The following is a 13,396-nucleotide window of genomic DNA, read 5'->3' on the forward strand; positions in this document are numbered from 1 at the left end:
AAATTTTTAAAATTCAGTCTTTTTTTTTTTTTTTTTTTTTTTACTGCATATTGTTTAGAGCTTATTCAGTGTGCTTACTTAAATAAATACTTTACAGTGTGGTCACACTTTCTGTTTCAAGGCCTTTTCAAACTGTTTTACTATAATAACAAGGCTTGTCTCTGTCTTTGTTCTCTTGGCTGAATTTTAGCTTCATTTTTAACATTAAAACATTTATTTTTATTATTAAATTGATTTTTAGAGAGAGAGGAAGGGAGAAAGAGAGAAACATCAATGTGAGAGTGAAACATTGATGAGATGCTTCCCACATGCCCCCTGTCGGAATCAAGCCCACAACCCAGGCATGTGCCCTGACCAGGAACCGAACCTGCAACCTTTTAGTGCACAATTCCCAGGCATCTGAAGCACCCTGGCCAGGGCCATTTTGAATTTTATAAATTTATATTTTTAGCAAGCATCTCAAAGCTGTTACATCTTAGTGACACAAGGTGCCATTTGTAGCATAGTATCAGTTCTGAGTTTTGAAAATAATGTGATTTAAAACAATGCAACTGTATTTTTATGTGGTGTCAGTTCAGTTAAATTAAGATTGTTGGGTGATATATAGGCAGCATGTTAATAAATCCTTAAATTGGGTTCCTGAGTTGTATTCTGGTTCCTGTTCTCTGTACTTTTCCCTTTCCCTGCCTGGCCCAAGCTTGACCTTCTTTGCATTTTCTGACTGCAGAACCTCACTGGCTGAGCGAGGATATGTTTTTATTGAGAGAGAGAGAGGTAAAGAGACAGAGAGAAAGAAACATCAATTGGTTGCCTCTCGTACATGCCCCGACTGGGGATTGAGCTCTTAACCTAGGATGTGTCCTGATGGGGAATTGAACCCACAACCTTTTGGTGTATGGGATGACACTCCCAACAAACTGAGCCAGGACTAATTTTGAATGTTTTGAATAATCTGTTTCATGCTTCATCCTTGATCCTAACGTTACCTTGTAGTAATGACAGGAATGAGTTAATGGAAGCCCAGAAAGGTTATGATGTAGGTAGTACATTTACTGATAGGTAAAGTTTGAAGGAATTCTTGTGATATGCCATTTTTTCCCCTCTGAATTTGAGATTCTAGGAGCCTCCCTGAGATCTTCCAGTATAGAGAAATGTTGGGGCACTCTGCTATAGTTGGCACCCTTTTTTCTTTGGTTTATCAAAGAAATACTGGGTTGGATCAAATGAGTTCCCTAATTTATATGCTCCTGTTTGGGGACAAGGGTACAAGTACTTGGTCTTTGATTTAGCAACCAGGTTTAGGTTACATAATCATCTTCATGTGTAATTGCTCTTCAGTATGTTGGTCTTTAATAATTAAATTAAAATGTATGAAAAATAGCTGACATAATTCTCGTGCTGTAATTTGCTTTTTCTTTGTTTGGATTATATGTTTTTCATGTTTTGAAAACAAAAGGGAATGGGAGGGGAGAAAGCAGGGGTCATTGCTGAACCTTGATGGCTAAAGGTAAGTGAGTGTTTAATCTCAATCACTTGAAAATTGTTAACTGTCTTTATCAATATCTGAAAGTCAACAAAAGCTTTTCAGTTGTGTTTAATGTGTATGTAAAACTCAAGATGCTAACTTGAAACTTTTCCCTCCTCTATTCTGAACAATAGGTACGTTCTATGGATGAACTGAATCATGATTTTCAAGCACTTGCTCTGGAGGGAAGAGCGATGGGAGAGGTAAGTGAATTGGTGTGTCAGAAAAGTGGGCCTGTTTTTAAGGGAAGGTTGGAACTGTCTTTCTTGAGATGTATTAGATTCTAGTCTCCAGAAGTATGTGCTTGCTTTTACTTGTTGCCATTCTCATGATAGGAATGGAATATTGCAGAATGTTGCCAAAACGATCTCATAGGAATGTTAACCATAGCCTAATGTCCTAAAAACAAGATAAAACAACCAAAATATGAGCACAAATTATTTAGTATTAACTAGTGAGTTGTAAATTGAGGTGTTAAAATTTTACAAAATAATTTAATTTTATATGCATCCAACGTCCTTACCTTTGCTTCATTTTTCATTTGCTAGAGGGAGATTTAGATTGGTTGTTAATTAAAATATGTTGATAACCTATTTTTAGAGTAGTGCCATGTTTGAGGAAGTTGTTTAGAGCTCCATTGTGAAGAGGAAGGTGTTAGGTTTCTGGCAAAGTAATTCCAGAAGTAGAGGCCTGAGCCAGTCATTCCTTATGTACATAGAATTCAGAAACAAGAATTTTGGTTTATTGGTAATGTTTAAAATTTGCAAAAACAAAATTTACTATCATCCGTTATATTGGCAGGGAAGACTGCCATAATTCTAAAAGAAAGGGGAGTATAGATGAAGTACAGTTGATTTCTAGTGATTCTAGTTGTTTACAATAAGAATGTATTGGTGATAAGGTAGAACATACAGTTTGCTTTGCTAAAGATGTTACAGGTTCATAAATTGGGGGCTCTGGCTTGTGATTTTCTTGTTCTAGAGAGTTACCTTAAGTTTTTTCCTTCTGTTTCATTTTTTGTGTATCAGATATTTAAAATTTCCCACATCTATTTTAATGTTTTAAATAAATGGATAATAGCTATATTCTGAATTCTTTTTTGATATCATTCATTAAATACATTTGTTCTTTGACTTAGCCAGTATTCTGTGATCCAGGCACTGTGCTAGGTTCTGAGGATTCAAAATGAAGATAATTTCTTTCCTGATTTATAGCAAATATTTGTAGACTGCCCTTGTGGATAGATATTAAATAGTTAAACTCTTGGCTTTTTGTGTGTGTTTTTTTTTCGGTCCTGAGATTCTTGCTTCCTTTGTTAAAAGATTTTGTTTCCAATGTTTCTGAATCCTTTTATGATCAGAGTCCAGTGTCCTATCATTTTAGGTTCATGGGTTTTTGGTCTGTTCTTGTTCTTTTCCCCTAGAGCTTTAAGAGAATATTGGTAGGTGTCATTGTGTTTCCTGTGCCTGTCTAATATCATTGAAACAGTGCACATCAACAAATCATATTGGTTATAGGGTAATAGATTTTCTGAATTAACTACTGGAGCAAAGTTTGAGCAGAAAGTTAACAGATGTGTCTGATATTAAGTATAGATTGGAAAACCACATTTATCTTCTCCACTCATGTGACTCTAATCTGGTCCACTCCACCAAAAATCTAATCCCAGGTTTTAAAAATTAATTACACAAAATCAAAATAATATCCTGTTGCTGTTTTGCAAGCAAGACTTTGTCATCTCTAAAGGTGAATTCTAATTGAAGAATAGTGAACAGAATTGAATAGAAAGTGAATTTTATTTAAATGACACTTAACAGAAATATTTTTAAAATCTTTCTTTTTTGGTCCAAAAATGCTTCTTTTAAAAGATCTCCAAACCTCATTCTCCTTATTTTTCCTAGAAATGCTATTTTTGGATATATGTATATATATTTCCCCAGATCTGTACATAAACATAATAAATAAACATGCATGCATTATCTCATCAGTAACTCTATCAGGTTGGTGCTATTATGCAGATAAGGAAAAAGACCAATAAAAATGAATTAATTTGCCCAGGGTCATGCAGCTATTAAGTGGTGGAGCTGGGATTCTGACATGGCTTCCTCTCCAAAGCATGTGGCCTTAGAATAACAAAGCTAATACTTGTAAAATGATTGACGGTAAAATCTCATTTTAATAAGCTTTATAAAAATTGATTTTTGGGAGTATTCAAAAAATGCTTAATATACTTCCCTCTGAAAATACAAATACTTACTGAAGTTATTTTTTGGAAGCATAACCAGTGTCTAGGCACAAAGGAGACAAACTAAGTATGGAGTAGTTTCTATACACAAGGAACTTTCTTTAACTAGTTGAGGAAGCAGTGAATACATATGACAACAGAAAAGTGCATGTTTTTTCTTGAGTTTAGAAAGTGATTGGGCTCTGGCTGGTGTGGCTCAGTTGGTTGGAGTGTTGGGTTTATTCCATTTCCAGTCAAGGCACATAGTACTTAGGTTGGGGGTTTGATGCTTGGAAACCAATCTCTCTCTCTCCCCTGCCCCCCTTTCCCCTCTCTAAAAGTCAGTGAACATGTCCTCAGTGAGGATTAAAAAAAAAGGTTGGGGGAAGTGATCAGTATTGGCAGGACTAATTTATGATTACATGAATGGAGGGAGAAATAAGACTTGGGAAACATTTAGTTAGGATTTGCATAGGTGCAGGTTGGGAGTGATAAAAGGGAGATTGGCATATAAGAGAAATGAAGATACTGTTTATAATAAAAATTTTAAAAAGCACAGCTTCTAGTTTAACTTTATTAAATTTTCTTCCCTTTAAGCAATAAAACATCTCTCTGGGAGGGGATGGGTATAAATACAGCCTTTACCCATATAAACTCTAAAATTTCAAGTACATTGCATGAACTTTTAAGCTAGGCATGGTATATTTTTGCTGCAGTTATTTTATGTGTATTTGTATTGGGGGGGGGGGCAGGGAGAAAAAGAGAAGAAGGAAGGGGACACTTCATTAGAGTAGATACCTATGTCCAAGAATGTAGGAATCTTTAGAATTCAAAGAGAATTGGCTATATTAAAAATAATTGAAAGTAACATTCAGGCTACTTGGCTCTTGTTATTTTATTTTATTTTATTTTTCAGTTGATCAGCATAGTTGGTTCTCTAGCCAGGATCTCCAGCCAAGTTCTGATCTTATTATATTTTTTTCATCAAAGCCACTAGTAGACTCTTGGTGTCATTTTGCAAGATTTGGAGCCTATCTTAGAAATCTTACTAAAGAAGTGGTTTAAAACATCTTCTTCAAACCTTGCTGGTTGTCTGAATTATAGCTCTTAGCTGAAGGACTCAGTACAAGTGCTTTAATTGCCCCCTATTCTAATCCAGCGGTCGCCAACCTTTCAGACCTCACGGACCACCGCTGTTTTAGAAGGTAAACATAAAAAGGAAGATAGGGAAATATTTTAGGCTTAAGGCAACAAATTATTTTCAAATATTTCATCCACTGCTTGCTTAGCCCCTTTCATTCAACATAAAGTCAAAGTTCTGAAAAGTTTAAAGGCACGTATTTGAGCCGCTTCTTTATTTACATACTAGAGGCTCGGTGCATGAAATTTGTGCATGGTGTGTGTGTGTGTCCCTCAGTCCAGCCTGCACCCTCTCCAATCTGGGACGCCTCGAGGGATGTCTGACTGCCCCTTTAGGCCCGATCCCAGTGGGCAGTCGGACATCCCTCTCACAATCCAGGACTGCTGGCTCCCAACCACTCGCCTGCCTGCCTGCCTGCCTGCCTGATCACCCCCTAACCACTCCCTTGCCAGCCTGATCGATGCCTAACTGCTCCCCTGCTGGCCTGATTGCCTCTAACTGCCTTCCCCTGCCGGCCTGGTTGCCCCCAACTGCCTTCCCCTGCTGGCCCGGTTGCCCCCAACTGCCCTCCCCTGCTGGCCCGATCACCCTTAACTGCCCTCCCTTGCCAACCTGGTCGGCCCTAACTGCCCTCCCCTGCCAGCCTGGTCGCCCCTAACTGTCCTCCCCTGCTGACCTGGTTGCCCCCAACTGCTCTCCCCTACAGGCCTGGTCCCCCCCAACTGCTTTTCCCTGCTGGCCTGGTTCCCCTACAACTGCCCGCCCCTGCAGGCCTGGTCGCTCCCAACTGCCCTCCCCTGCCGGCCCAGTCACCCCTAACCACCCTCCCCTGCTGGCCTGGTCGCCCCCAACTTCCTTCCCCTTCAGGCCTGGGTCCCCCCCAACTGCCCTCCCTTGCAGGCCTGGTTCCTTCCAGCTATCCTCCCTTGCTACCTGATCGCCCACAACTGCCCTCCCCTGTTGGCCATCTTGTGGCGGCCATCTTGTGTCCACATGGGGGTGGCCATCTTGTGTGTTGGAGTGATGGTCAATTTGCATATTGCCGCTTTATTATATAGGATGAAAGTATTAGTTGGTAATTGAGTGTTTTAAGAGATTATCTTTGTAGTACTGAGGAAGGCTCACTAACCTTTGGGTTTTGGAGCCCTGCTTCTACATTGGTTTGGTTTATGATCTTGCATGACCTATTTGCTCCACCTGCAGGAGGGCAGCATTATTTGTAAAGAGGAGAACGGTTCTAATTAGAAAGTACTTTGAGAGCCTTTGACAGAAAAGGCACTTTATTCTGTGTAATTGGTTTTCTAACTTAAAAACTAAGGACTTTTTTTTCTTTTTAAGACTACTTAATGTTTTATATGTGGTAAACTTGACAGCTTTCAAAAACGTTAAGATAGTAGTGATTATTTCTGGGGGAAACGGAATGTATTTAGACGTGTATTTAGATGTTTTAGAAAACTGAAGCATAGAAAAACTTACTCTAGGTAATAGACAAATTTGACACCTGAGGAAGGAAATCTGGAAAGCACGCCTGTATATAATGAATACTGAATACTGACACGTTCTGTTCCCTGAAAGTAGAATAAAGTGAGATATCTATAATAATAAAAACATAATATGCTAATTAGACCGGACGTCCTTCTGGATGAGCTTCTAGACGAAGCCGGGGCTGCGAGGGAAGCCTGGGTCCCAGCTGCCAGAGGGAAGCTGGTGCCAGCAGCCGGGGGAAGGAATGCCTACCTACTCTTTCACGAATTTCATGCATCGGGCCTCTAGTATTTAAAATTTAGCTTTAGGTTCTAATCAGACATTACATGGGAATTCTATCCATTAGTGTGAGACAGCAGAATGACTTGTAGAGAGAGGAATGTGATAGTGATTTGGAGAGCTGGTAACCCAAAGAGTGGCATAACTTGGTGAGATAGAGTTCTCACTGGACTAGAACTTTGAAGCCACAGCTCCCAGTCTTGGCTCAGACATTCATCTTCTTTGGACGTTTTTTTTTCCATCTGTAAGACAAAGTGGGAGTAGATAGTGTTCCAGGATCCTTTCAAATCTAAGATTCTTGGATTTTGCCCATAAGTCTGTTTTTAAAAATATACAAGACAACACACACCTGAAACCTATATGTTCATGTTGACCAATGTCACCCCAATAAGTTTAATAAATAATAAAAAAATACAAAAAATACAAAACAGTTTATTTTTGGGCTTTCTATTCTGTTTCATTGACCCGTATGCCTATTTTTATGTTAGGACCATGCTGTTTTGATTACCATGGCCTTGTAGTAGATATTAGATAGCATGATACTTCCAATTTTATTCTTTTTTTCTCACGGTTGCTGAGGTTATTTGGGGGTCTTTTGTAGTTTCATATATGTTTTTGAAATATTTTTCTAGTTCTGTGAGATATACTATTGTATTTTAATAGGAATTGTGTCGAATCTATAGATTGCTTTTGGTATGGACATTTTAATGATGTTAATTCATTCTTCCTATCCATGAACATGGTATATGCTTCAACTTATTTGTGTTTTCTTTAATTTCTTCAGTATCCGATAATTTTCCAAGTAAAGGTCTTTTTGGTTAATTAATATTTGACAAAGGCGGCAAGAACATACAATGGGGTAGAGACAGTCAAGTTAATAAATGGTGTTGAGAATATTGGACAGATACATGCAAAAAAATTGAAACTAGACCACCTCCTTATCCTATACACAAGAATAAACTCAAAATATATTAAAGACATAAATGTAGGTCATGAAACCATTAAGATCCTAGAAGAAAACATAGGCAATAAAACCTTTGACATTTCTCATAGAAATATATATATTTTTTGGTAAATTGCCTTGGACAAGGAAAACAAAAGACAAAATAAACAAATGAGACACATAAAACAAAAGCTTTTGCAGAGCAAAGGAAACCAACAAAATGAAAAGACAACCCACTGAATGGGAGAACATATTTGCCAATGATGCATCTGAGAGGGGGTTAATATCTAAAATTTATAAAGAACTTGTACAGCCCTAGCTGTTTGGCTCAGTGAGTAGAGCGTCGGCCTGCAGACTGAAAGGTCCTGGGTTCGATTCCGGTCAGCGGCACATGCCCAGGTTGTGGGCTCGATCCCCAATAGGGGGCGTGCAGGAGGCAGCCGATCAATGATTCTCTATCATCATTGATGTTTCTATCTCTCTCCCCCTTCCTCACTGAAATCAATAAAAATATATTTTTTAAAAAAACCCAAAAAACTTGTACAACTCAACACGGAGAAAACAGTCCAATTAAAAAATGGTAAATGACTTGAATAGACATGTCCGCAAAGAGGACATACAGATGGCCAATAAACGTATGAAAATATGCTCAATGTCACTAATCATCAGAGAAATGCAAATTAAAAACCACAGTGAGATAATACATCACTCCTGTCAGAATATCTATCATTAATAAATCAGTAAACAAGTGTTGGCGAGGATGTGGAAAATAGGGAACCCTTGGGCACTTGGTAGGGATGTAGATTGGTGTAGCTATTGTGGAAACCAGTATGGAGCTAACTCAGAAAATTAAAATGAAGCTGACTTATGACTCAGCGATTCCACTTCTGGGGATATATCTGATGAAACCTGAAACACTAATTTGGAAGACTATATATCACCCCTGGGTTCATTGAAGCATTATTTACAATAGCCAAGATTGGAAGCAGCCCAAGTGCCCATCAGTAGATAAGTGGATAAAAAAGCTGTGGCACATTTACACAACAGAATACTACTCTGCTGTAAAAATGAAGGAAATCTTATGTTTTGTGACAGCATTTATGCTAAATAAAATAAGCCAGTGAGAGAAAGACAAATACCATATGATTTCACTTATAAGTGGAATCCAGTGAACAAAAGAAATAAAATAGAAATAGACTTAGAAATACATAAAACAGCCTGACAGCTCTCTCCCAGGGAGCTGGGTGAAAAAGATGAAGGGACCAAAAAACAAACAAATAAACAAAAAACCCAAATGACACAGGCAACAGTATGGTGGTTATCAAAAGGGGATAAATGGTGGCGGAAAGAGACTTGACTTTGGGTGGTGAGCCTACAGTGTGCTGTAGAGTTGTACACTTGAAACCTGTACACTTGAAACCAATGTCACCCCAATAAATTCAATAAAGAAAACAAATCAAAACCAGAAATAGTTCTCCTTTTTCTAGGATATTCCATGGGGCATCTAAAAGATGCCTTTTTAGAGTGACTTTGCCCTGGTGGTGTAGAGGTTTCGTAACTTTCATTGTATTCTCTAAGACCCATTCACCAGTCTGCAGCTGCCTAAGACATTGGCTGTCCATTAGGGCTTGTGGCTTGGTAATTCTGAAATCAAGACAAGGGAGAGCCTAATGTGGATACCAAGTCTTAAATTTTTTCCCCATATCTTTCCATCATGGCAAACAGAATGGTTCATAGAATTGGAGGCTTTTGGGTAGCCAAAAGTACTTCCCAGATCTACAGCTCTTCTTCACACTGGCAATTCCTTGCAGAGTATCATAAGAGTAACTAAGGTGACTCCAAAATGGATTGAATTTTGGAAAGGAGAGATATTGTCCGCCAGCAAGATCATACAACCTTTCTTGCAGAAGGGAGGAAAAAGTAATAGTGCCTTGTAATGTATTAATATAAAAATATCTGACCAAGCAGTGTAACAAATCTGTTTTTCCCCAAAATGTAGCTTTTGAGTACAGATAGTAATGCTAAAAGCTGCTTTACTTCATACTTTGTATTAATACTGTGAGAATGCTCACCTGTCCGAATTCAAATAACAGACTTGGAGACAGAAGTATGGCAAAAATGAGACATTTAATACATTCTCGAGAGCGGGTGTACAGGCATACCTGGGGCAGCAAACCTAGCCTATTTATTCAATCCCTCCTCCAGTTCCTCATTGGCTGAGTACTATGGGGTCACCTGTTTCCTCATATGTCTCCCTTTGGGCCATTTAAAAAAAATTGGTCTGAGGCCTTTTCAAGTTGCCTCCACCTCCCCCTGTCTAGCTGAGGCAGGCACCTGGTTGGCTGGGGGGGGCACCATGCTGCTGGCACACGTCCACAGTTCTTTGTTCCCATATCCTCTTCCCTCCTCCCTACATTCTGTTTGTCCTGGGAAAATTCAGCAACTGTTTCCATCAAAAGCCAACCATGCTGGAGATGGATCTCAGAGGCCCATTTCCTACAATACCATTTAGTTGTTGGGGCATTTTTGACATCGTGCTTTTAAAATGGAATGTTTAGAGAAAACATAGCCAGGCCAAGTAAACTGGAGGAAGGCAATTTTACTTAATAACTTTTCTGTATTAGATTAATGACTGTGTGTTAGAGGTGAAGTGACCTCTTCACGAGTCTTATTTGGAAAAGTTATAGTTTGGGGATTGAACATTTTAAGGAATTAGATAAGAAGGTGTTTTCTAACCCTGAGAATGTGGGTACAAATGACATTTGGAACCTGTTTCCCAGTTCTGTCCTGTCACTTTGAGACCTGTGTGGAACCCCACTCATTCCAATATCTGCTTTCTATCCTGCACTGGGCAATCTAGGCAGACCAGGCAGACTTACAACCATGTATTTTGAGCTGTCTTGGAATGTTTGTGGCAAAACATGCTCCTTTGAAGCAGAATATAACTGATCCACATACTGCGTAATCTGTCTTCATTTAATTTCTCCCCTTTGGTCCTCCTTTGGCTAAATGTTTTCATTCACATAAAGTATACTTTATATGAGTAGAGGTAATTCAACTAAATAACTAAAATAAAACATTAACACTTAAGACACTTTGGTATTGATTTCATTACCTATGTCAGTCTCCCAACAGGTTTTTGTGAGATATCAGTACCATATATTTTTTTTTTACATGAGGAAAGTTAGTCCTAAGGTCATGTGATTCTAGCTAAGGTCATAAGTGTCAAGATGTTGGATTGACTAAGTTTTATTTCATTAGGCTCAGAAATAATAGCTGCAATATATTGAGCATATATGATTTTCCAGGCACTGTGCTAATCACTTCATATACATTACTATCTTCACTGTGGCCCTTCAATATTATGATGCCTTGTTATAGACCAGGCAAAAAGTGATTACAGAGGTTAACGTGATCATGAGGTAGCTGTTTGAACGCAGATCTCGATCCAAAACCCGAATTTCTGTTCATTTCTGCATGTCCAAAGTCTACCCATTATTCAAAATTCAGCCTTAATTATCAGCTCCTCTATAAAAGTTGTCTTATTATTAATTAAAATTTTTTATTATTTTAAATTTATCTTTATTATTGAAAGTATTACAGATGTATCCTTTAAACATTTTTTATTTTATTTTATTTCGGAGAGGAAGGGAGAGGTAGAGAGAGAGAAATATCAATGATGAGAGAAAATCATTGATAGACTGCCTCCTGCATGCCCCACACGGGACCGAGCCCACAACCTGGGCATGTGCCTTGACCGGGAATCGAACCATGACCTCCTGGTTCATAGTTCAACACTCAACCACTGAGCCATGCTGGCTGGGCCAGATGTACCCTTTTTTAATAAAAGCTTTCTTGCTCTCACCAACCAGAAGCTATGGAAATGAATTCAAATAGCAAGTTATTTGTATCATTCTTATGGCTCTAGTTTATTTTATACATAATGATTTGTGTAAATGTTTTCTATTTGATTGCACTTAAGTTTGTTGAGGGCAGGGGCTTCAGCTAATAATATACTTTGTAAATAATGGATGCCTAATATATTGTTTTGAGTGAAACTTACAGCAGTAAATACCTTTTTCTAAGCATGGATTCCTCTTTATTTTCTCTTTCTTTCAGAAGTTGGTATTGGCCTCTCCTCAAGGTACCATAGTTCAATTCTGAAAGTATTTGTCTGTATGCTCTGTTCAGAATACTTTTTTACCCTTAGGGATAAGGAGTATTTGAAAGGGGAGGATGAGGAACAGATATAACTGAAAAACATTTATTCAACCTTCTCTGCAAATTTTTATATTTTTGAACTATTAGATAATTATTTTGGTTAATACAGATCAATAGGACACTTTCTCTGGGCCATTTGCTGGGGTATGGAAATATCCTTATTACATATACACTACCAGACATAAGGGTATTTAAAAAACTGAAATTATTTTTGTTATATTTCTTGTTTAAGCATGTGTTAGACTGTGTTGTGTATAATTCTCATATATGGTTATTTTATTGATGAGGAACCAGAGCACCAAAGTTTAATTCATTGTCTCTTGGTTAATTAATGCATTCTGTGGTTTTCATAACAAAGCACGTAGAAGTTTATTTTTTCTATTGGTCTTCCCAATACATATATAGTAGCCATATCTATGAAATATCCATCTCCTGGAATGCATGAAAAGGGAGCTTGTCCATATATGGCATACTGAGATCCTTGCCAATTGAATAATAAAAAAAAAAAATAACTCTGAGGCTGACTGGATATGAGTCGGGTAGATCATGAAGCAATCTAGATGTTTTCATGGTTTTATTTGTGAGCTTTACAGGTTTCTTAAGTAATCTGGAAGCTTATCTTTTGTGCACTGGGCTCTCAGGAACTATAACAAAAATCATTTATATAACTATTAAAGTCTAGATGTAGTATAACATGAATGTAGTTATGTTATAGATCAAACCATATGCTTATACATATATGAAAACAAATGGCCTTATTTATAGGTAAATAGCAGAGGTGACATAGTCTTCTGTTTACTTACATGCTTTTCCTGTACCCTGCAGAAAAAGCCTGGGTCATTGGGCATTTCTTCATATTTTGAACATAGTTTGCTGTCTGTCAAGTTTTATGAAGAAGTTTCGTTTGGCTGTGTTCCAATAACTTGAACTAGGAAGGTATAAAGAAAATTTTATTTTCAGTGGATTTCGCAGTGGAGAAAGGATTACTGTGGAGTTTGCCCTAGGTTAATTTATCACAAAATAACATGGAGATTGAGATGTTAACAGTAACTGAATTTTTTTGAAGAGCATGTTTTATGAAAGTACAGCCAGTGTCATGTTTGTGTTTCTTTTCAAGGATAAATTTGTTAACATTGAATGTGTTCTTTGTGTGGTTAAAAACACTGGGAAACCCCTGTGCTCCTTTGAGTAGAATGCATTCTCACACTAATCATCAATTGAAGAACTGTTTGCAATTTTATCTAATTTGGGTTCTAAAATTGAAGAGCTACTAAATTTTTCTTATTTGATTGCTTTTTTTACTCCAGCAACCCACAGTGGACCTTCAGGACAATCTTAAAACTTTACCATTGGACTTGTAAACTTAAACTTGCAACACCATCTTCTGACATATTTGTATCTTGTTTTTCATCTAGTTTTGCACTCAGTTGATTCTACAGAATCACTTGCTGATTAAAAGAACTTCAGTGATAGACTGGCTTATGTATACTTAGTGACTTCATTCTTGATTATCGTAATGGGCTGTGAGTCTTCACTTTTGAAATTACATAGCTTTATTTTTTAACTAGAGGCCAAGTG

At 37.7% G+C, this 13,396-nt stretch overlaps 1 protein-coding gene across 19 annotated transcripts in view; it reads left to right on the forward strand.

Annotated features, from left to right (window-relative positions):
* The window catches only part of PUM1 (pumilio RNA-binding family member 1), a 129,162-nt gene that overhangs the window by 27,903 nt on the left and 87,863 nt on the right, over positions 1-13,396 (forward strand). For 18 of the 19 annotated variants that reach the window (XM_014546779.1, XM_005875067.2, XM_005875069.2 and 15 more), the window contains one exon: positions 1,660-1,728. The exons of the other annotated variant lie outside the window; for it this stretch is intronic. In XM_014546779.1, the coding sequence (XP_014402265.1) occupies positions 1,660-1,728 (69 nt within the window). The remainder of the gene's footprint in view (positions 1-1,659; positions 1,729-13,396) is intronic. 19 annotated transcript variants of the gene reach the window in all.

The sequence above is a fragment of the Myotis brandtii genome, unplaced genomic scaffold (assembly GCF_000412655.1).
Source record: "Myotis brandtii unplaced genomic scaffold, ASM41265v1 scaffold456, whole genome shotgun sequence".
In the NCBI taxonomy this organism is placed as follows: Eukaryota; Metazoa; Chordata; class Mammalia; order Chiroptera; family Vespertilionidae; genus Myotis; species Myotis brandtii.